General features: G+C 43.1%; 1 protein-coding gene across 1 annotated transcript in view; it reads left to right on the top strand.

The window, feature by feature from the left end:
• Positions 1-22,392, top strand: part of E2f3 (E2F transcription factor 3) — an 83,298-nt gene extending 60,906 nt beyond the window's left edge. The window contains exons 2-7 of the mRNA XM_006972282.4: positions 6,976-7,087; positions 8,401-8,620; positions 10,263-10,421; positions 14,861-14,975; positions 17,222-17,357; positions 18,824-22,392. Coding sequence (XP_006972344.1) covers positions 6,976-7,087; positions 8,401-8,620; positions 10,263-10,421; positions 14,861-14,975; positions 17,222-17,357; positions 18,824-19,086 — 1,005 coding nt within the window. The 3' untranslated portion in view covers positions 19,087-22,392. The remainder of the gene's footprint in view (positions 1-6,975; positions 7,088-8,400; positions 8,621-10,262; positions 10,422-14,860; positions 14,976-17,221; positions 17,358-18,823) is intronic.
• The last annotated feature ends 311 nt before the right edge of the window (positions 22,393-22,703 follow it).

The raw sequence follows: 22,703 nt of genomic DNA, 5'->3' as shown, positions 1-22,703 counted from the left end.
GCTCACTGCATTTTCTTCCTCTAAGACTTTGTCATTTATGATGGACACAGCTAGGAAAATACAAGTATTTCTCACATGTTTGTTTTGAGACAGCATCTCATTAAGTAGCCTTGACTGCCTTGGAACTCACTGTGTAGGCCAGGCTGGTCTCAAACTCACTGAGATCTCCTGCCTCTGCCCCCTGAGTGTTAGGATCAAAAGACATGTCACTATGCCTAAACTGCTGTTTTTAATACACGGATGCCAGAGAAGAAATTCCTGTTCTGTTTATACTGTGGAATTGCTAATTTGAATGTTCCAGGTTTAATGTATATGTGGATATGGCCCTTTGTAAAATACAATAAAAAATTTACAAAAAATAAACATGAAATCATTGCCTTATTTCATTTTACTTCACAGAAATAACCACCATTAACATTTGATGTGGATTTTTTTAAGGATAGGCTCCTTCTATGTAGTCCAAGCTAGCTTCAGACTCATCCTCCTTGGGTTACAGGTGTGCATCATCATACTTAGCTTGCCATGGATCGTTCTATGCTTCTCTCCCCTGTGCATATATGGGGAACTTTTGTTCAAGTGTCTCTCCCCCATTCCCCTACCCCATGTGATCATACATCTCTTTCTACAACTGTAATCACCACAGTATTTTTTTCTGGAAGGCTTTCCATGTGATATGTGGTGGTTAACCTCCAACCAGTGCACAGATACAGTTATGTGCCCATACACATATCCCCTTCAGGGTGGCAACACTAAAGCTTTGTGATTTATCTACCAAGGGGATTGGAGAATTGATCCCTTGTCTTACTCAGCATAAATAAATAAATAAATAAATAAATAAATAAATAAATAAATAAATAAATAAATAAATAAATGTGGTGATAGGTGTGTCTTTTGCCCTGGGGATCCTAAGTTACTTAAGACTTGAGCTTCTAAGGTGGGCATGTTGGTGCATGCGTTTAATCCCAGACATACAGATCTCTGTAAGTTCAAGGCCTGCATAGTGAGTTCCAGGCTATATAGTGAGATCTTAACTAAAACCTAAAGCTCCTAGACCTTTTATTGTTGTCATATAAAATCATGCTGTGGCAATCCCCACAACTTGATATGAAAGCTGAGGAGGTTCACTTCATAGCATCAGAAAAGTCAAGGTCACTTACAATATGCACAGATCACATTCACAAGTTAGCTCAGTTCAGAAAGAGTGTGTTAATACCTACTCCACAGAGCTATCATGAATATTTATGGAGAAATTATTATATAATAATGTTGAGGGTTCTTTCAAAGCTGTATGCACTGCCAGGTATAACACTTCAAGACGTTTACTGATAAAATAGTGTAGGACTTGGTATTACTTATGAAAAGAGTGTTAACACTGGTGGTCTATACCTACATATTATATATACTTAGAGTTATTTACACAGAGCATCTGAAAAGTTGTTGCCCAGGTAACTTAGCAGTACTTACTTTTGAGAAAGGGAACTGGGGATCAGGAGTGGAGGAAATCTTGCTTTTCACATACACCTGTTTGTGATGATAAAAGTGAGTGTGCATTTATTATATAAAGCAGAGGTTTTTTCTTACTGAATAAAGTAATAGTTAAGTTTATTATAAAGGTAACATCAAGGGGCTGGAGAGATGGTTCAGTGGATGAGAGCTCTTAGTGCTCTTCCAGAGGAGTGGGGTTCCTAGCACCCACATTGTGTGGCTTGCGACTCCAGCTCCAGGGGCTTCAGTGTCCTCTTCTACCTTCCAAGGACACCTGCACACACATTTGTGTATACATGCATGCAAATAAATAAATCAATTATTTATGAAGAAAGTATATTTTTTTCAGTTATAAAAAATTATTTTGAGGGGACTGGAGAAATGGCTCAGCGGTTAAGAGCACTGACTGTTCTTCCAGAGGACCAGGGTTCGATTCTCAGCACCCACATAGCAGCTCACAGCTGTCTGTAACTCCAGTTCCAGGGGACCTGACACCCTCACAGACATATAGGCAGGCAAAATACTAATGCACATAAAGTAAAAATATATGAATTCTTTAAAATAATTCTTTTTAAATTATTTATGAATAAATACGGCCCTGGAGGAATGACTCAGGGTTAAGAACGTTTGCTCCTCTTGCAGAGGACTGGAGTTCAGTTTCCAGCACCGATATCGGGTGCCTCCTAGCTGCCTGTAACTCCAGCTCTAGAAGATCCAGTGTCCTCTTCTGGCTTCTGTGGGCACCTATACACATAAATAAAAACTAAAACAAAGTGGCACCGGTTTACTATAACTCTTCAAATGTTTTTATATGGCAATTTTTCCTGAGCTTCTCATGAAGTGGTTATAAGCATCGACAAGGCATACCAGCTCTGGGCTCTTGAAAATGTTAGTAGGTGTTTTAAATTCCAGTTTTCTCAGATCAAATAGAAGGTAATAGCAGCTGCCGTATGGAGTGGTCGTGAAAAGACATAGCACAATCAAGTACACAGTAGTTAACATCGGTGTGTTATAAGCACTCAGATTTTACTGAGTAATTATACTAAAGTCTGTCAGGACCCTCGCTTGTCTTAGGCAGTCCTGATTTCATCTACCTAAGGTTAAAGGGCTCAGTCCCCAAGACATGCTACTTCCTGTGCCAGCCCCAAGCCCCAGGTTGTTTTACCTGTGCTTAGGACTGACCAACTGCATCAATTGCCATGGGCATTTTACTTACCCCTGCCGGCTAATTATGAAGACTATTCCAGAGGAAAGAGATGAGGAAGATGGGTGGGGTGAGGTGGACCTTCTTGACCAATCTCCATGTTTACTTACCCAGTCTTTTGAGTTTTTAATAGATGCTTCATTATATAGGCATGATTGGTTTAATTATTGGCCACTGACAACCAGCTCAACCATTAGCCCCCTTTCCCTGTCTGAAGATTGAAGTTGAGGCTAAAATCCCTGTTATGGTCGGAGACTGACAGCCCCCCATAGGTCCATGTCTCAAATGCTGTTTCCCAGCTGGTTGGGGGTATTTGTTGTGGGGTTGTGGAAGCTTCAGGAGGTAGGACCTAGGTAAAGGAAGTGGGTCACTAGGGACAGGTCTTTGACTGTCCCTAGTCCTGGCCACTCTGCTTCCCCATTTGCTATGATGTTAGCTTCCTCCACACTCCAAATGACATACACTCCACAATGCCCTTCCACAGCCAACCTTGCCTTTCCCTCTGTGATGGACTGGAATTCATAAAACCATGAGCTGAAATAAACCTTTCCTCCCCTGTTATTTCTGTCAAGGACTTTGTCACTGCAGCCCAAAAGTACTATAAGCCCCACACCTCTAATAACTACCATTATTCAGCTCATTAACACACCAATGACAGATCACTAGAAAAGCCAGAAATTTTTGGAGTTGTGTATCAGGACACTGAATAAAGACCAAATACATGTTTCACACCAGTTTTCACCAAAATGCTCACACCGTAAGCAAGCAAAGATGATTGCAGAAGAGACTTTGATCAGCATGTCAGTGGAGGCAGAGATCACCCACACTACTTAATCTAGCTTTTTGTTTTACTAAGTATATATGATTGAATTTGCCACATTCAGCATTAAAATGATGTGCTATCATAGATCAAAACTCTTAGCCTTCACCCACAAGAGTCCAATTACTATAGAAATGTTCAAATTGGGGACTTACAGGAAACATGTGGTCCATTCAAGTCTAAGTCAGCCCTTCCATACATGAAATGGAAGAAAGGAATAGAATAACCCAACAGAAATACCTATTTAAGAAAGTGGAACACCATATGGTGATCACTTTCTATGGTCCACTGTGTCTTCAACAGGGATGGCAGATATGGACTGACTTGGTGGGGATGGGATGGAGCTGCTAATGGCCTCCCCTGTTGGATGCTCTAGGAAGGATATCTTGGGCTGCCTTTCTTCTGTAGCTTGTTTGTTTGTGGCGTGGGTCTCTAAGCCTCATGATTGATTCTCTTAAGAGACTGAGACATCGCAGGCCTTTTGCTCTCTCACCTACCATTTAGTAGACTGACTGGTATTTAGAACTGCTTTACTTTGTTGATGCTTAGTAACCAGACTCACACATGGAAACTAGTTCTAGTGACTGAAGTTAGACTTCAGTCTCTTAGCAACAGACCTCTAGGGATTCCCTGGCCTGTGACTTTGTGCTTTCTTAGGCCTTTGCTTCAAAGCAAAACAAAATGACTTAGGGTGAGGAGGCAAAATTCACAAGGAACTAGGCTGCTGGCCAGAGGATAGATTTTGACTTAAGGAGAGCGTAGATTCCAGGCCTAGGAGCCCTGGATCCCAACCTACCAGCTTTGCCTTCGGTTGACTTTGCCTTGGGAGAAGGAGCCAATTATCTGAACTCTTTGGATTGCTTTTCACCGAGATAACAGGACCAGAACAGAGTGGCTTACTTTCAGGTTGTTCTAGCCTCAAAGTAAGGCTTCTATCTGTAACAGCGTCGTAATAGCCACAAGATATCATTCACACACACAAGAGCACACACACACCTTGCCATTCTACATTCTACCAGCACCCTGCAGCTGCCCGTTGGCACCCTAGCCCATCCTTACTTCCCTGGTGCTTATAGCACACTCTCAGTGTTTCAACCCAAAGTGCTTTCAATAAAAAGATTTTATTGGCTAAAGCAGAAGACCAGCTATTGCTCCTGCTGCACGAGCCAAGTCAGTCTCCTTTCTCCATCCCTGTTTCCAAGTCTACAACTCCTTGCTTGTCGTTCCACAAAAATTCTTAAAAGTTGTCCCTTTCTCCCCAAGCCGTGGCCTTATGCCGTGCAACCTGTTTGCTGTGGGGGTGGGGCAGGAGACAGCACAGCAACTCGACAGACCCAGGTGTATTCAAATGCACTCAGGCTTCGAAGGGGAAAGGCTGGTTGTTCAGAGGCGGAACATTGGCCAGGGAAACCAAAAAAACTATGCAACACACATGGATTGGGCAGGAGCGTTGGGAGCAGGAAATGAAGTCAGGAAAGCAAATTGCTGAATTGTCCTTCCTGGACCATTCGATGAATGCTTAGCTTAACCCTGTACAATAGAAAGATAATGTGCACACACGCAAGCTGCATAATACTCAATATTTTATAAAGCCAAAGTTTCTTTTTAACATAATCAGTATCAAAATTAGTGAGCTGTTGTGCTGGGGGAGGTAGCTTGGTTGGTAAAATGCTTGTGCCTATGATGGCCTGAGCATATTGTAACACCAGCACTGGGGAGATGGAGACAAGTGGATTCATGGTGCTCACTGGCCAGCTAGTCTAGCCTGATGTACAAATTCCAGACCAATAAAAGAACCTATCTTTAAAAAAAAATCAATATGGGTAGCACCTGAGGAACAACACCCAAGGATGTCTTCTGGCTTCCATCCACACAAAATTCATAGGCTATTTTACTTTTTTTATATATTTGGAATCCAATGTGTATATCAGACTTGTAGAGTGTGTAGATTGGGATAACCTGGTGGCCAGTGGCTACAGCTATGGACTGGGTTAGGCAGAAACTTTTCAATAAGCCGAATAACCATCATCTTCTGGTTCATTACCTGTTTCCCATATCATAGGCTGTAGTTCTCTTTGGGAGCCCACCACCCAGTTCCCAAATAAATACATGGAGCCTTATTCTTACTTATAAATGCCTGGCCTTACCTTCACTTGTTTCTAGCCAGCTTTTCTAACTTCAATTATCCTGTTTCTCTTTGACTATATTTTGCCTCAGGGCTTTTTACCTTTCTTTATTCTATGTCTTTCTTTCCTTCTTACTCCATGGCTGGCTGTGTGACTGGGTGGCTGGCCCCTGGCATCCTCTCCTCCTTTTCTCTCCTTGCTCTTTTTTGCAAGCCTAGGTTTCTCCTCCTATTTATTCTTTCTACCTGGCAGCCCTGCCTATCTCTCTCCTGCCTAGCTATTGGCCATTCAGCTCTTTATTAGACCAATCAGGTGTTTTAGGCAGGCAGAGTAACACAGCTTCACAGAGTTAAATAAATGCAACATAAAAAAATGCAGCACATCTTTGCATCATTAAACAAACATTCCCCAGCATAAATGAATGTAACACATCTTAAACTAATATTCCACAACAACAGGCAGTTAACCTGAAGTTGCAAATCTCACTAGAAGAAGCTACCCTGAAGGGTGCTTGGTACACATTGCCCTACTGGCTGGCTAGTTGAAGACACCTTGCTTTAAACACCCATCATAGTCGTACCCTGGGAAGGAAGACATTCTTATCCATCTTGCTTACCATGGTTCCTAACTGCAGTTCCCAGTGTATAAAAGATGTTAGACGGATATTAAGTGAAGTGGAAAATAAGATAAAAACGTATGTGACGGCTTCTCACTTGCCAGATTTAACGATAAGGTAGAGAAAGTGCCACTGGTTGTAGCTCCTGATGGTGTATTTGGAATGTTTATTTTTTTGATGAAGGGCCATTTGTAGCCTGTAGCTAGTTGTGTTCCTCTAAATCACTCATTTGATAAATGTACATAGAAAGAGTGATTGAAAACGTACAGACCCAGGCTCTTCGCCAAGCTCCAGGACACAAAGATAAATGAGAACTGTCTGTCTTAAAGGAAATGAGAGGTGGATAAGTAAACAACCAATAACTGCTAGGGTATAAGTAAACAGTGTCTGAGGAACACAAAGAGAGCGTCCAACCAAGTCAGACTGGAGGATACCCACGAATGTGAACTTAAGTTCCATACTGCGTAAGATGTTCTTAGCAGCCAGCCCTGCGCACAGCACATACGTCGAGTCAGTAAATAAATGATTAGGCCGTGGCTGAAGAGTGACTTTGTCCATCTGAGTACGTATGGGTGTGTGATCACTGCAGGGGAAGGGAGTTTGTGTGACGGGTTGACCTGAGTAAGACCCCGACTACGGGGCGTGACAAGCCACAGTGCGGGGGATAGAGGAGAAGGGCAGCACAGACGGAACCAGTGACAGCTCTCTCACTTTTTGATTACAGGCAAAGCGAAGGCTGGAGCTGGGAGAGAGTGGCCATCAGTACCTCTCAGATGGTCTAAAAACCCCCAAGGGCAAAGGAAGAGCTGCGCTGAGGAGTCCCGATAGTCCAAAAAGTAAGGATGCTTTACCTGTTTCCCTGTGCTCCTTGGTGTGGGACGCGCAAAGCTTGTGGCTGGAAGGGACGCCAAGGCGTGAATAATTTTGGCATGTTTTCTTTATTTCTTTCTGTGCCTATCCAAAAAAAATTAAATACAATGTCTCCTGGCACCTAGCAAAAGACGACAGTCACTCTAGTACCTGAATGCATTTGCATTTTGAACTAGTCACGTTTAATTTTCACTCCTTTTTAATGGTGACTTAAGAGAGCAAGAAGGGTGGAGAGGGATGTGGTGGGGTAAGTGATGCCCCAGCCAGCCTCGTTCCCTAGCTTAGGAACTGGGGCAGTTCAATCAGTAGAGTGCTTGCCTAGCATGATGAGGCCGGGGTCCAGTCCCCAGCACCACATAAGCTGAGTGTGGTAGCATACACCTATACTCCCAGCATTTGGGAATTGGAGGGGGAAGGATCCTGAGTTCAAGGTCATCCTCAACTACAGGAGTTCAAGGCCAGCCTGGGATACACAATACCATGTCTTAGAAAGGGGGAAAAAAGAGACAAAAGTAATTACACACAATAAATCACAGCTAATTTCTGCCTCCATGAATACTATCATCATGTCATTTGAGAGAGAAATGAATACATTATAAACTGCCAAATATTTCCTATTTCCACACTTAATGCAAAAGCTATGTTAGACTTGGTTCTTTCCCTGTAGTTTCACAATGGCGTAGCCACAGACTATGTGGAAGGGCCCAGCCTCAACCTGAGCTCCGATAGAATAGCACAATACTAAATAACCACGTTTCATTTGAGAGGGGTGAGAACTTGAATTTTTTGAGGTATTCTTTATCAAAATAAGACTTGTTCTGCAAGTCGAACGGACGAGTGATAATACACCAGTCAGTGCCTGAATGGCCAGTGAGGTCAGGTCTGTTTGACACCCTGTTTTGGACAAAGCGGTCCACCTGGCTCAGGAGTGAGACTCCCTGAGGCCACAGCACTCTTTCATCCATTCAGCAGATACTTTTGACCACCTGTGTGTGAGGTATTTCATTAGCCCCAGAAAATAGGGTAAGGGCGAATAGAAACTACGGACAGGCAGAGTCCAAGGAAGTGTTATCGCCCGACATAGGAAGTCCTTATTGTCTCTTCCTTCCCTGATAAAGCAGTCTCATAGCTTTTGTAGCTCATCCGAACAACACCAGCTTTGCTTCAGATACTAATCCGGCTGCCTTGGGAAAGAGGGCTTGCTTAGCTGCGAAGAGACCCTTCATTTCTTTACCTTTCCCCCTATCCCCCACCCGTTCGGTTTTTGTTTTTCTTTAAGCTCCAAAATCTCCCTCAGAAAAAACGCGGTATGATACGTCACTCGGTCTGCTCACCAAGAAGTTCATTCAGCTCCTGAGCCAGTCGCCTGATGGGGTCCTGGATCTGAACAAGGCAGCTGAGGTGCTCAAAGTGCAGAAGAGGAGGATTTACGACATCACCAACGTGCTGGAAGGCATCCACCTCATTAAGAAGAAGTCCAAGAACAACGTCCAATGGATGTGAGTGGGGTCGACCCCCTCCCCCCGCACCCACTGTCAGCAGGCCTTTGTGACTGCCTCAGTGTCTCCTAATTTCAGCTTCCACATTCAGACCCATATATCTCTCCTTTTCCTGTCCCTCTCCCTCCCTCCCTCCCTCCCTCCCTCCCTTCCTCCCTCCCTCCCAGTTTTCTCTTCCCCCCTCAAAGTTTTATGTAGAAAGTCAGGGCTGAGGATGTAGTTCAGTTAGTAGAGCCCTTGTCTAGAAGGATGAAGCACAGGGTTCAATCCCCAGCTCCACATGAACTGAGTGTGGTGTTTAACACCAGAAACCACAAATTGAAAGTCATCTTCCAGTGAGAAGGGATTTCAAGGCCAGCCTAGGATACATGAAACCCTTATCTCAAAAAAGAAAACAAAAAACAAAAACAAAAAACAGTCTTTTAGTGGGGGGAGGGGCGTTCCTGTTTAGATTCTGTTGGTCTGTATTTGATTAGCATAAATCCAGAGGATCATGGAATTCAATAGACCTCAGCAGTTGTAAAGGAAGCTGATGGCCAATCACACTTAAGTCTGTGCTTATGTGTGATCTATTGATGCACACACATGTCTCTGATACTGTATTTTGGTCATCTGTGGATAAAGATGAATCAACAGGGTCATGAAGTAGATTCATCCCTGTTTCTAATAGATTAACACACTTCTGTCAGTGAAGGCAGGACTTCAGTGTATGGGTTTCTACTGCAGAGACATGTGTCCCACTGTGTCTGATTCTACTTGATAATGCCATTTGTGAATCATGGACAGAGTTGGACATTTTATAAGTGCAGCATTGAACTATAAATCATATTAAAAGGATCAAACTGCTTGAGGGATGTTTTTAAAATATGTGTATAATTTAAGGCCTGGCAAAGTAGCTCAGCCAGTAAAGGGTTGCTTCAGAAGCCTGACAACTTAGATTGGATCCCTGAAACATTTGGCCATTAAAGCAGGAGAGAACCAACTCTATAGAATTGTCCCCTGGCCTCCATACTTCCAACATGGTATGGTGTATCTACATACTCGGAATAAGTGAAAAGAAACCATCTAAATGCAGTCAAGGGCTGAGGATGTAACTTAGTGGTAGAGCACTTGCCTAGCATGCATTAAAGAAAACTCCGAGTTCAATCCCCAGTGTTGAAAACAATTGAGTGCCTTTCTAAAAGGAACTGTGTGTGTTTGGAATTGGGGACAGCTCAGGGACTCGCTTTGACCTATGCCTTAGAGAAACCTGTTGACTGCTGGTCTTTGTTCTGGCAGATGCCTGACACACCTGTTTGGTATGCCCCCAGGGATGCATGGATTAGGTGATGGTGATGGGAACCAGGTGGCTGGGGTTTTTTTTTTGCCCTCAGAATTTGAGACTTCTGAACAAACAGGCTTTTTTTTTCCCCCCTTAGGAAAAGGACCCTGAGAAAATTACTGTTTTCACCTGATTTCTTTGGTGTGTGTAAAGTGCATGACAGTATTTATGACAAATGTCTTTATAAAGCTCTAATCTAACCCTTGGCTAACAAACATGACCTTCAATGACGTGGGGGTGGGGATTGTTGACCCCAATGATTTTTCTTTCCACCCTTTGGATCCTGTAAAGCGCCATAAAGAATCTGTGCTTGGGTTCTAGGGGCTGCAGTCTGTCTGAGGATGGGGGCATGCTGGCCCAGTGTCAAGGCCTGTCCAAAGAAGTGACCGAGCTCAGTCAGGAAGAGAAGAAATTAGATGAACTGATCCAAAGCTGCACCCTGGACCTCAAACTGTTAACCGAGGATTCAGAGAATCAAAGATATCCTTTGTGGCGCTGGTGGTTAAAGCCTTTGTAGTGTTTCCAGAGCTGACAGACTACCTTGTTCACGAGGTAGATAGATAGATGTTACTCTGGTTTCTTGTAAACATGGTGTGTATGTGTCTGTGTCTGTGTCTGTGTGTGTGTGTGTCCACTTAGTGTTGCCTCGAAGGACGGCATTCTTAATAAGCTACCTCTGGACTATGGTATCATTATCAGTGTTGAAAGCCAGGTGAGAACCATTATTTAAAGCATTTTACTCATGTGTGGTTGGAACATATAGATATGCTCACATCGTAAGAACACACTATTAAAAGATAGCGGAAGGTGTCAGTATTAATATTAATGACAATACTAGGCAGGTTTGCCTTCGGCTTCCCAGATTTTTGGTGGGTGTTAGCTGTCACTGTTGGGGTTCTCGATTTCTATTTTCTTTTCATCAGACATTGTAGCAACTGGAATTTGCTGAATCTGTCTGATTGGGCTACTGTTGAGAATAGAAATACCATTGAGTATATTGTAGCTGGGCGTGGTGGGACTGCCTGTAATCCTGGCAGCGGAGACACTGAGTCCTGTGTTCACAGTCACCTGACTACAATAGTAAGACCCTGTCTCAAGAGAGAGAAAAAAACAAAACAGAAAAGGAGAAATTACACTTTTAAAGTCAGGTATGTTATTGCACACCTGTGATATCAGCATTTGAAAGACAAAGACAGGATTATCAGGAGTTCAAAGCCAGCCTGAGCACCATAACAAGTTTAAAGTTAATCTAAGGCACATGAGGTCCTGTCTCAAACAAGACAGAAAGATCAAGAATCCAAGGTTGTCCAAGCCTACCTAGGGAGACTGAGGCCAGCATGGTCTACATGAGATCTTGTCTTTACAAAAAAAGAAAAAGCAAGGTGTGGTGCCATATGTATGCCTTTAATGTCAGCATTTGGGAGGCAGAGGCCGGTGAAGTTCAGACCAGCCCTGTCTACATAATGAGTTCCAGACCAGCTAAAACTACATAGTGAGTATGTCCTGTCTACCTAGTCTCAAAAAAATTAAACAAATGAAATTTTAAGAATAAAAAGAGCCTGGTATGGTGGCACCCTCCAGTAATCCCAGCTTTCAGGAGGCAGAGGCCGGCAGGCAGATCTTTGTGAGTTTAAGGCCAACCTGTTCTACATAACAGGTTCCAGGCCAGCCAGGGCTGCACAATGAAGACTGTCTTTAAATGAATAAATGAATGGGATGGCTGAATAGGTCAAGGCGCTTGCCTGCAAGCCTGCAGACCTGAACTCGATCCCTGGGACCCGCATAGGAGGAGGAGAGAACTGACTCAGCAAGTTGTCCTGACTTCAGAACTCACCTGTCACGTGCACTGTGGCACACCTACCCACTCACTCACATACCAAATAAACAGATAATGGCAAATTTTGTAAAAGAAATCGATAGTAGGGCTATTTAATTCATTGTTTAGTTAGAACTTTATTGTGGAAAAGCCCTGTGGTTAAACGTGATTGACAGCTGTCCTGAACATGTGGCTGACAATATTGTCTCCCATTGACTTTCTCTGAGGCCTTCGTTCCAAAAGAAGTTTCCTTGAAGGGGGACCACTAACGCAAGAAACAGATTTGGGAGGGAGCCACATCAGAAGCACTTTTAAGTCTGTAAGATTAGAGAATATATTTATGAAATTTATCTCAGGCCTCTATTCATTTCCCAGTCTGGTACAGCTTGTTCACAGATGTGTTGAAATTTTCCTTCCTGCAGCATATTGAATAATTGTAGATGAGTTTTATTTTAGTAAGCTCTTGTCACATAGCTTTTTGACAGTGGGCTGAAGGTTAAAATCCTGGTTATCAGTTAATCTCCTATTCTCAAGGCCCCCATTGGCTTCTTTGGTAAGTGGTGACCTAAAACCTAGAATCTTCCAAGAACACCATGCTTACTCCTGTCATAACCACTGAGATTTGGAGAAGACAGTCTGTGGTACAGGCAAACACAAGTGAATGAGAGAGAGAGAGAGAGAGAGAGATCATTCCTTCATATTTTAAAAGCTGACAGATGGCACACACCTTTAAGTCCAGCACTCGGGAGACAAAGGAAGGCAGATCTCTTGAGTTTGAGGCCAGCGAAGGCTACATAGTGAGACCCTGTCTTTCAACAAAACAAAAAACAAAAATAAATAAATACAACAGTTGTGACTTCCACAGACATCAGGCATACACACACACACGGTGCGCATACCTATACACAGTCAAATACAAGTCTTTAAAAGGCAAGTGATGTCTCTCTCAATGGATAAAAATGCTTACTACACAAGCCTGACTGATGACCTGACTTTGATCTGTAAAACCCCTGGTGGAAGGAGAGAACCTGACTTGGAAGTTGTCAGCCCACTACCACACTTGCCATGATGTGTGCTTGCACACACACAGACACACACAATAATAATAAGTAATTTTTTACAGTTGACTAAAAACACGTTACATTATATGTGTTCGTTATCAAGAGAAAGCCTTGAACCTGTTGTCTCTGCTGCTAAATGTCTGTCTCTTGAATTTGTGTGACTGCTTTTGTTACGCGGTAAGTACCATGCCCTGCCATGATATCCTTTTATGGTTGGCTTCCAGGACACTTAAAGGAGTTGTTCAGAACTGGGAAGTAACTACCCAGAGTCATGAAATGCTAATTTGTTCTCTTTTGCTAAGTCATTGTATCTTAATTTCATTGAGTTGCAGAGCACCTGGGAGCTGCTCACCTCCTTGGGAACCTGAAATGTTCACAGTGTTAATAATAACAAGGGTAATTTTTCTAACGGAAATGATGATGCTCTGATGTCTAGGCAGTATGTAATCACACCAGCCCAGGTGCACTTGAGTAAACACGCTGTTGCCTGAGCAGTAGACTCCCTGCTTCCACCAATGAATTTGTGTTTATTCATTCATTTGGTTGCTGCTGACACTTGCTGATAGCACACAGAAGTAGCTGTTGTCTCAAAAAATTTTAATTAGTAAATCTTACTCTCCCACCCCACCCCCAAAGTTAGGACTGTCTGTCAGTCAGTTTGATTGACGGGGCACTTCACTGGAATTCATGGAATACTAGTATACAAGATTGGCAGGATAAAATATAGATTTTTTTTTTTTATTCTTGAGAACATCAACCAGAAGAGCCATGGGGGAATCCATTTATTTGAGGATCCAAAAAGGAAGACATACCTATTCTTTTAAGTCATAAAATAATAGATAACTTTAACTTTTCTGTGTGTCTGTTTTGTCATTTTCTTTTTTTTTTTGTTTTTTTTTTTTTGTTTTTTTTTTGTTTTTGTTTTTTTTTTTGGTTTTCCGAGACAGGGTTTCTCTTGTGTAGCTTTGCGCCTTTCCTGGATCTCACTTGGTAGCCCAGGCTGGCCTCGAACTCACAGAGATCCGCCTGCCTCTGCCTCCCGAGTGCTGGGATTAAAGGCGTGCGCCACCACCGCCCGGCCTTTTTTTTTTTTTTTTTTATTGATTCTTTGTGGATTTCACATTCTGCATCCCAGTACCATTCATCCCCCTGTGTCCTCACTTCTGCCCTCTGTCCTTGCAACTTCCTCCCCCCTCAAAAAAACCAAACCAAACAAACAAACAAAAATCTCGGCATAGAAGCTGTAATGTGTCCCAGTGAGTCACACAGTGCACCCGTTAGTCTATACATTTTTATTTGTAAGTGTTCATTGCAACGAGTCATTGTTCTGGTCGAGGCCCCCGGTTTCTGCTACACTGTCAATACTGGGCCCTCACTGGGCTCCTCTTGGATATTCTGTTGTTGTCCTGTGTCATGGAGATCCTGTAGCTTTGGATCTGCAGGTCTAGCCTCTTCCCATGCTCTAGAGGTTCACAGATGAGGTGGATGTTGGGATGGGCTACCTCATATTCCTAGTTCTGGGCCTGGGTGGTAGCTGGGTTGGTCAGCCTGCCAGCTTTCCCTCATTATCACCACCCAGGTGAGCGCTCCAGCGCTGCCCAGCCAGCTCATCCAGTGCAGCAGGCAGCAAGGAGCGGGGACAGTTCTCCTGCCCTCAGGCCCTCGGGTCCAGCTCACCCTCACTCACACCACCAGACCCTCACTCAGACCACCAGGACCAGCTCTACGGTTTTGCCCAGGCAAGGTGCAGGGCCTGCTCTCCAGGTTGTTTGGTAAGGGGCAAGCCTAGCTCTTCCTCTCATGCCACCAAGGTTGGCTCTCCTGTCTGTTGCAAGTGGCAAGAGGTAGGGAAGAGGGCATATGTGGTGGTATTCTAATTGTACTGAAATGTGATCTTGATTGTATGTTAATAAATAAAGTTACATTTACCTTGTCACTCCATGACACACCAGGGATGGGGGCGGAAAGCAGCTCTGTTTGGTTATTTTCATGATGGCTGTATCTTTGGCAAATAGACGGAAGATGTCCTTAACACTTCTTACATTAGCTTATGTTACATATCAAGATATTCGAAAAATTAGTGGCCTTAAAGACCAAACTGTTATAGTTGTGAAAGCCCCTCCAGAAACAAGACTTGAAGTGCCTGATTCAATAGAGGTAAGGAGACAGCGACGTGGTCCATCTGCACAAAAACATCCCAGAACACCCGAACCTGAAGAATCGCTGACTCATGGTTAAAGTCTGCCCCCTCCCAAGCACTGGACAATTCTTTCCCATTTATTTTTATTAACCCACAGTTTTAAAAGGTTCGACGGTTCCCTATTTATCCAGTGCTCAGAAGGTCTGGTTTCAGTTTAGAAGGACGTTCTGGCCACAGCCGTCTTTGAGTCTTCGATGTCCTGCCTCTCTTCAACTTGTCTTTTTCACAATTTGTTTGCTGGTGCTTCTGATCAGATTGGAACCGCTTGAGAAATTTTACGTTGATTACCTTGTGTACAGACAGTTCCCACCGTGAATAGAGCTCCGGGGGTTTTCAAAGTAGCTCCCTGACTTAGCAACATTTGAAGAATTCTTAAAAATCATTTGTAGTATGTTTACTTTGAGAAGATTAAACGGGACCTTGGGGTAATCAATAGACAAGAATAGTGTGATTAAGTAGGGCAGGCATTTTTATAATTGCTTTCAGGGGCTCTTCGATAAAATCAGCCTGGGCTGTAATTATAAGATACAGGAACTATGACAAAAAGAAAATACCTGGAATATTAAAAGATAACGCCTAAACTATTAAATTTTACAAGGTAAACTTCTTACCCTAATAAATTATAATGTTGTGACCTAGATGAGGAAGGCCTCTAAATATTAGTGTACAGAGCTGGAGAGATGGCTCAGTGGTTACAGCACAGGCCACTCTTCGAGAGGACCCAAGTCTGGTTCCCAGCACCCATGTAGAAGGATCTGTGACTCCAGCTGCAGGGAATGCAATGTCCACTTTTGGCCTCTGGCAGCCAAGCACACATAAACTCTACTCACACAGACACAAAAACACACACAAAAAAAATTATAAATAAAAATAAGGGCTAGAGAGATGGCTCAGTGGTTAAGAGCACTGACTGCTCTTCCAGAGGTCCTGAGTTCAATTCCCAGCAACCACATGGTGGCTTACAACCATCTGTAATGAGATCTGGCGCCCTCTTCTGTGTACATAATAAATAAATAAATCTTTAAAAAAATAATAAAAATATAAAAATAAAAATAAATATTGGGCTAGAGAGATGGTTCAGTGGTTAAGAACACTTGTTGCTCTGCCAGAGGACCCTGGTTCAGTTCCCCACAGCCATGAGCTACAAGCTCACGACCATCTGTAATACTTCATTAGGTACTAGGTATATACATGATGTATAGACATATTTAGGCAACACACCCAAACACAAAATAAGAATAATTTTTAAAAATAAAAGTGATAAAATTAAAATTAATCTTGAGCTAGAGAGACATGGCTTAGTAGTTAAGAGCACTGGCTGCTCCTCCAGAGGACCTGGGTTTGAGTCCCAGCACCCACATGGCAACTCACAACCATCTGTAATTCCATTCCCAGAGGATCTAATGCCCTCTTCTGGCCTCCCAGACCACCAATATGCTGATGCATGGACATATACACAGGCAGAACACTCATACACATAAAAATAAGTGAGTAAAAATTTTTTAAATCCTCTTAGATTTTAAAGCCACCAGGTGGCTTACAAGCAGCAGATTATTTTAAAATAAGTAAATAGAAGTATTTAAAAAGTCAGTATGCTTTATTCCCTTATTCACTAAAGCTCCTAACACTTTAGAATGTTGTTTATAAGTTGCTTATTAAAGTTTAACATTAGAAAGTTTTACCATGAGGGAATAAGTTTAATGGAAATACATTCTTTGAAATGCTTAACAGACCTTTAAATAATTTGCAGGAAAATAATATATCTAAAGAATACCTAACACCTCCCCTCTCCCCAAAAAATGATTTCTTTGTGGAAGGAGTCAACAAACTTTTTAAAGCCCCACATAGGAATTGCCTTTGATTTTGTGAGCAGCATGATTTCTTAGATTATTCAAGTAATAAACTGTACTATTATATATTACAAAAAAAAAAAAACAGCCAGAGGCAATAGACACAGGATGAGGATGGCCAGAAACTCTTTCCCAATAAAGCTTTATTTACAAAAATGGTTGATAACTTGGATTTGGCCCCCAAGCTGTAGTAGTTTGCTGGCCCTTGCTCTAAAGAATGTCCTCACTGACAAACTAGGAGTGAGGGAGCAAAGTGAACAATGAATATTGCCCTTCTGTTTCAGTTGTAGGAGAGAAATGCTTTGTTTCTGTTTCTAAGTGACCTTGAGTTGACCTCTTGCTTGTGTTCCTAGAGCCTACAAATACATTTGGCAAGTACCCAAGGGCCCATTGAGGTTTACTTGTGTCCAGAAGAGATAGAAACACACAGAGCCATGAAAACAAACAACCAAGACCACAATGGGAATATCCCTAAGCCCACTTCCAAAGGTAAATATTTCACTGTTGTCTTTGAGAAACAATGTTTAAAGATGAAGGTGTCCAGAAGTATCCTCTTTCAGAGCCACCGGGAGTAAGTCATAACAAAATGCTTGGGTCCGCCAGATTGCTGCCATTATGGGGAGGAATTGCATGCCACCCATCAAATTGGCCAGAATATCCAAAGTGTTGGGCAGGACCAGTTCACAGGGCCTGGAATTTATGGACAACACTAGCTCTTGCATCATTCACCATGTTAAAGGCCCCATGGGAGAAGGTGACATGCTTGCCCTGTTGAAGTCAGAAAGAGAAGCGCTAAGCCCATGCTGAACTTGCTGCTGGGTCCTGAGTGTCCACCGGTTGGCCCATGGGGTGACCTGCAGCTGTTAAAGCCTTTGTGCTGTATGGAGTGTGTGGAAGAGAAGCTTCTGTTATGAGAATAGTTTTTAAGGTATTGTTTATTACTAGTTTGTAGACTCAAATAATGATCTTAGTCAAAAATGGTCCCTCATCTCTTATGAAAACTCTTCAGACTCTTATAAGTAGAAAACTGTTTCCCTGGTGTGTCGGACAATGACTAGAGGGAGGAGCGAGGCTGTAGACAGTCTTGGGTTATCAGCCATGCTTGACCTTGACCAGGCATCTCAAATGATGCTTCTGAAATCATTAGGGATGGAAATGAAAAGAGTTTTGAAGAGAAAAGCCTTTGTCTGAATCTCGATCTCATCTTCCTCCCCAATGCGATGAGGATATGATTGATCAGCAAACAACAAGAAAGCGCACAGGGCTCAGGTGTTAAGAGCACTGGCTGCTCTTCCAGAGATCCTGAGTTCAATACCCAGCAACCACATGGTGGCTGACAACCATCTGTAATGAGGTCTCATGCCCTTATCTGGCCTGCAGGGGATACATGTAGGCAGAACACTGTACACATAATAAATAAATAAATCTTTTGAAAGAAAGAAAGAAAGAAAGAAAGAAAGAAAGAAAGAAAGAAAGAAAGAAAGAAAGAAAGAAAGAAAGAAAGAAAGAAAGAAAGTTAGTTCACTTCTCTCTTCCTGCCACTGTACACATAATAAATAAATAAATCTTTTGAAAGAAAGAAAGAAAGAAAGAAAGAAAGAAAGAAAGAAAGAAAGAAAGAAAGAAAGAAAGAAAGAAAGAAAAAGAAAGAAAGAAAGAAAAAAAGAAAGTTAGTTCACTTCTCTCTTCCTGCCACTAAAGCAAAGCTCTTGGAAGCTCAGCTCCAATATAAAGATACATAAAACCTTCCCCCAAGTAAATAAATAAATAAAGATAAATAGAAGAGGACAAAGCAAAATGATGTGTTCTTTATGCCTGTTAGCCTAATGGTGATCTGTGTCCTCAAGTCGCCCCGTTGAGCTAAGGGACAGCAACATACACATTCATCCAGGAAAGATGGGTTTTTTTTTTAAGTTTCTCCTAACTGCGCCTCCCCCTTTTTTTTCCTCTTCCAGACTTGGCTTCTAACAACTCAGGACATAGCGACTGCTCCGTTTCTACAGCAAACCTCTCTCCTCTGGCCTCCCCAGCCAACCTTTTACAGCAGACTGAGGACCAAATTCCTTCCAACCTCGAAGGACCCTTTGTGAACTTACTGCCTCCCCTGCTCCAAGAGGACTATCTGCTGAGCCTGGGGGAGGAAGAGGGCATCAGTGATCTCTTTGATGCGTATGATTTGGAAAAGCTGCCCCTCGTGGAGGACTTCATGTGTAGTTGATTGGGCTTTGTACAAACTGTCCTTATAAACCGATATTTTTTTATCATGGAATCAGAACGTGTATCACAGTGTTGTCCCTTCCTACCTTCTTCCTCCAAGAGTATCATGAAGTAAACTTCAGAACAAAGCTGACATTTTGATGAATTATTAATTTTTTTTTTTTTCCCTAAACGCACAGTTGCAGGCTCCCTTGGGAAAGCCCTGCCTGGTCCCAGGCTCCAAAATCTTCCTGATGAGTCAGCAAGTGAGAAGATGTGCAATCAGGTGTCTCTCACCTGCCCTTTTCTCCCCTCCTTCCTCCTTTCCTTGCGGACTGGCTTGCTGTGCCTAATGGATGGGCTGTTGAACGGGGTCTGGCCACCTGGCCCACTGGAAAACAGCGCTCTCCCTTAACAGCATTTCAAGCCGTGCCTTCTCTGCAGAATGCATGTCTTTGTGAGTCTGCTAACATGGAATGGAATTCTGCCACAAATGCAAGCTTGAAGTCATGCAAAGGAATGACACGGATTTCTTCAGCTCTTAGGAATATTTAAATTACTCATAATTCAGTGTAAGCTATGGGCCGTGTGTCCCACCAGGAGGCTGCAAGAGCCTCCACAGCCTTTTGGATGAAGAACTTGTTTGTGAGTACTCATTGCAGATACAGAGACTAGGAGAGTTCTGCTGCTCGAAGCTGTTGTGGATTTTCCTGTCTCCATACCCCACCCACTTCCACTTCCCCCACCTGCGTATTTGTGAGTTTCCGGTTAATTACTTGCAACTTAGGAGTTCCTTGTGGGTTGTTTTAGAATTTTTATTTTTCTAGCTGCCATTGAAGCATTCCTGTGGCACCCATCAACCATTTCAATTGAATTGTTTACCTTAAAGCGGTTTTTGCAAATTCCTGTTCCTTTAGCAGAGGGAGAGACCCTCTACTAATCAAAGCATCTAAACCTGTGTGACCTAAGGTCCACCAGCCTCTGCAAGAAACATCCTCTGTCTTGCTTCCTTTCCCAGGAGGGAAGCTTGGAGCGAGAACAGCTCTGGAGCTCACTGACTCGAGTGGCCCCCAGGGAGGACCTCGGGCCAGATGATACAGCTGTCCCATGGAGCAGCAGGCATGGATCCCTCCATCCTTGGGCTTCCCGGGCCCCTGCGACCGGGGAAAGGGCTCTGATGCCACACTCAGGGAGACCACTTCTCAGGATGGGGTCAGGTGGAGAGGCCCTAGGGAGAAAGACATCCCATCGTGTGAGTGGCATTCTATCAGGGACACTTCCTTACGTTGGAACGAGGAACTCCCACTGTGTCGGGGGTAGACCAGTTCCGGCCAGAACCCACTCACCCCTCCCATTGTGAGTGGGCGAGTTGGGTTAAGGGAAGGCAGGAGATAGGAAATGCAGTGATAGAATGCCAGGGCAACTCCCTCGTTACTCCTCAGGAATGGTGTCCCAAACTGGAGGCTTTATGTCAGCTACCATCCTTCCAGTTACTTCCAAGAATAGCGTTCCCACTGGCAGATGGCGATGGCCATCATGTCCTGGTGTTGAATATGGCATAGTACCTCAAATCCATTCCTTGGATGCTAAGGGCTTCGGAAATGAGTTAGTCATGAAAACTAACCTCCAGCTGAACAGTTTGAAATGCTATGTGCCTGGCCCACGGCCGGAGGCTCATAGTAGGCACTCAACTCATACACATTTAATCGAGTTGAAAATATCCCTTGGGAAATCATTTTACTAAACCACAAGAACCCTGGCCAGTTTACTCTAGATAGATTTCCACAATATGCAAAGTGGTGGTGGGGGGGTGGAGACAGAAGACACCGGCACTTTAAACTCTGTGTGTGGGTATGCGTGGTGTATGTTTGGGAAGAAAAAAAAAATCAAAGGTGCAGACTATCTTCCTCTCTCTTCTTCAGCCTCCAGCCCCGGCCTCCTCCCCTCACACACTCTGGACTTGGTACAGAATAATCCGTGTGGTCCGAGCTGAAGCCCTGGGGTGGAGGAGGGAGGGGGAGCCTCGTGTTAAGTGCCTACTGGAAATGCACTGTGGGGTTTTTTCCTGTATGGGGAACCATTTATGCCAAGCTTTTCCCCCATGTCCTATATTTATCTCATCTGGTTAGCTGCCTCTGCTTCTGGCTGTGTGTAATTCTCTTGGCCAGCTGCATAGAGCTGGGTTTCTTTCCCCAAAGTCCAATGACTGAACTCACCTGGCTCTAGGTTGTTGTGTGTTTGGTTGACTTTTCTTGTTGAAACTATTCGTATTGTAATAACCGTATTTATTGTTTTAAGAATTGAAAGGAATACTAATAAGTCTTCAAGAGTTCTTTCACGCATAATAAGACTTTTCCAGTTAATGGGCTTAACTGGCGTATGTAGAGGAGACATCCATACTGTTTTCTGTTTGCGTTGAGGCATTTTCTTTGCTCATAATATCTGGCACACAAAGTAGGTGAGTACTACAGTATTTTTGTTACTTTAAGTCCTGAGAATGCAGGTTCCCTGGTACCATTAAGTTGCTGCTACTAAAAGCTCACATGTGGAATGGCTGAACATTGCAAGCGTGTGAATGGTGACGGCGTGAGCCTCAGAGAATTAAACTGTATAAAGGGCAACCCATGAGCTGTCAAACAGTGTTAGGCGTGTGTTTGTGTACATAGCAGTTTTATTTAAGCCGATACAGTCCGCTCACATTGCCATTATTTACCAGTTTTGTACAGAGATAGCGATTCATTTGTAAACACTGCCAGAATATTTTCTAGCTGGTTTGTAATTTTTTAAGACTGTTGCCTTGGTTTTTGTTTTTTTGTTTTTTTTTTGTTGTTGTTGTTGTTGCTGCGCCTGTGACTCTTGTTTGCCTTTTTGTCGTATGTGTAGCTCTGTCTGTAAATAGAATCGCAGTATTTAAAGCTTTAGCTTTCAGGAAAAACAAAGTAAGAATCCAAGTGTGTGCACGACAAGTTGTGTGGATGAGAGGGATCTGAAGGAAGATGCCTTGTGGAAGAAGTGGGGTGGCAGTTGGCAGGGTGTGGGAATGTCTTTCCTACGGGGTACATGCTTTTGTAAAAAGGAAGTGTTTCTCCCAACATTGGGAGTACGCAAACTACTAATCAGTTTAGCTTTGTGTTGTATGCTAGTTAAAAAAAAAATAAATAATGTAATATAATGTAAAAATAGACAAACAAACAAAAAAAGCTTTTATGATGGATTTTGTAAATAGATTTGTTACAGGGTGACCTGTTCTAGCTGTGATCTTACCACTTCAAATGGATGTAATTTGAATAAATTTTGTATGGTAAAGGGTCAATAAAATGATTTTTTTAAGAGTTCAGACTTGTAGATGGATTTTCTTAGTATTATCTTAACTGTCTCTCTCTGTCTCTTTCTCGCTCTTGCGGGTATGTGGGGGGGTGCGTGTGTAGTTATTTTTTAGGCAGGATGTCATGTGCTCTAGGTTGGCCTCAAACTTGCTATGTGGTTGAGCATGGCCTTCAATTCCAGATCCTTCTCCATCTACGTCCTGAGTGCTGATACTTTAGACCCATGGTGTGCCGCAATGCCTGATTTGTACTATGTGTGGCTGGGCTTGACCTTGTGCGTGCTAGGCAAGCACTCTACCAACTGAGCTGTGTT

Source organism: Peromyscus maniculatus, chromosome 5 (genome assembly GCF_049852395.1).
Source record: "Peromyscus maniculatus bairdii isolate BWxNUB_F1_BW_parent chromosome 5, HU_Pman_BW_mat_3.1, whole genome shotgun sequence".
Taxonomy (NCBI): domain Eukaryota; kingdom Metazoa; phylum Chordata; class Mammalia; order Rodentia; family Cricetidae; genus Peromyscus; species Peromyscus maniculatus.
The sequence above is the reverse complement of the archived record's forward strand: the minus strand, read 5'-3'. Positions and strand labels throughout refer to the sequence as shown.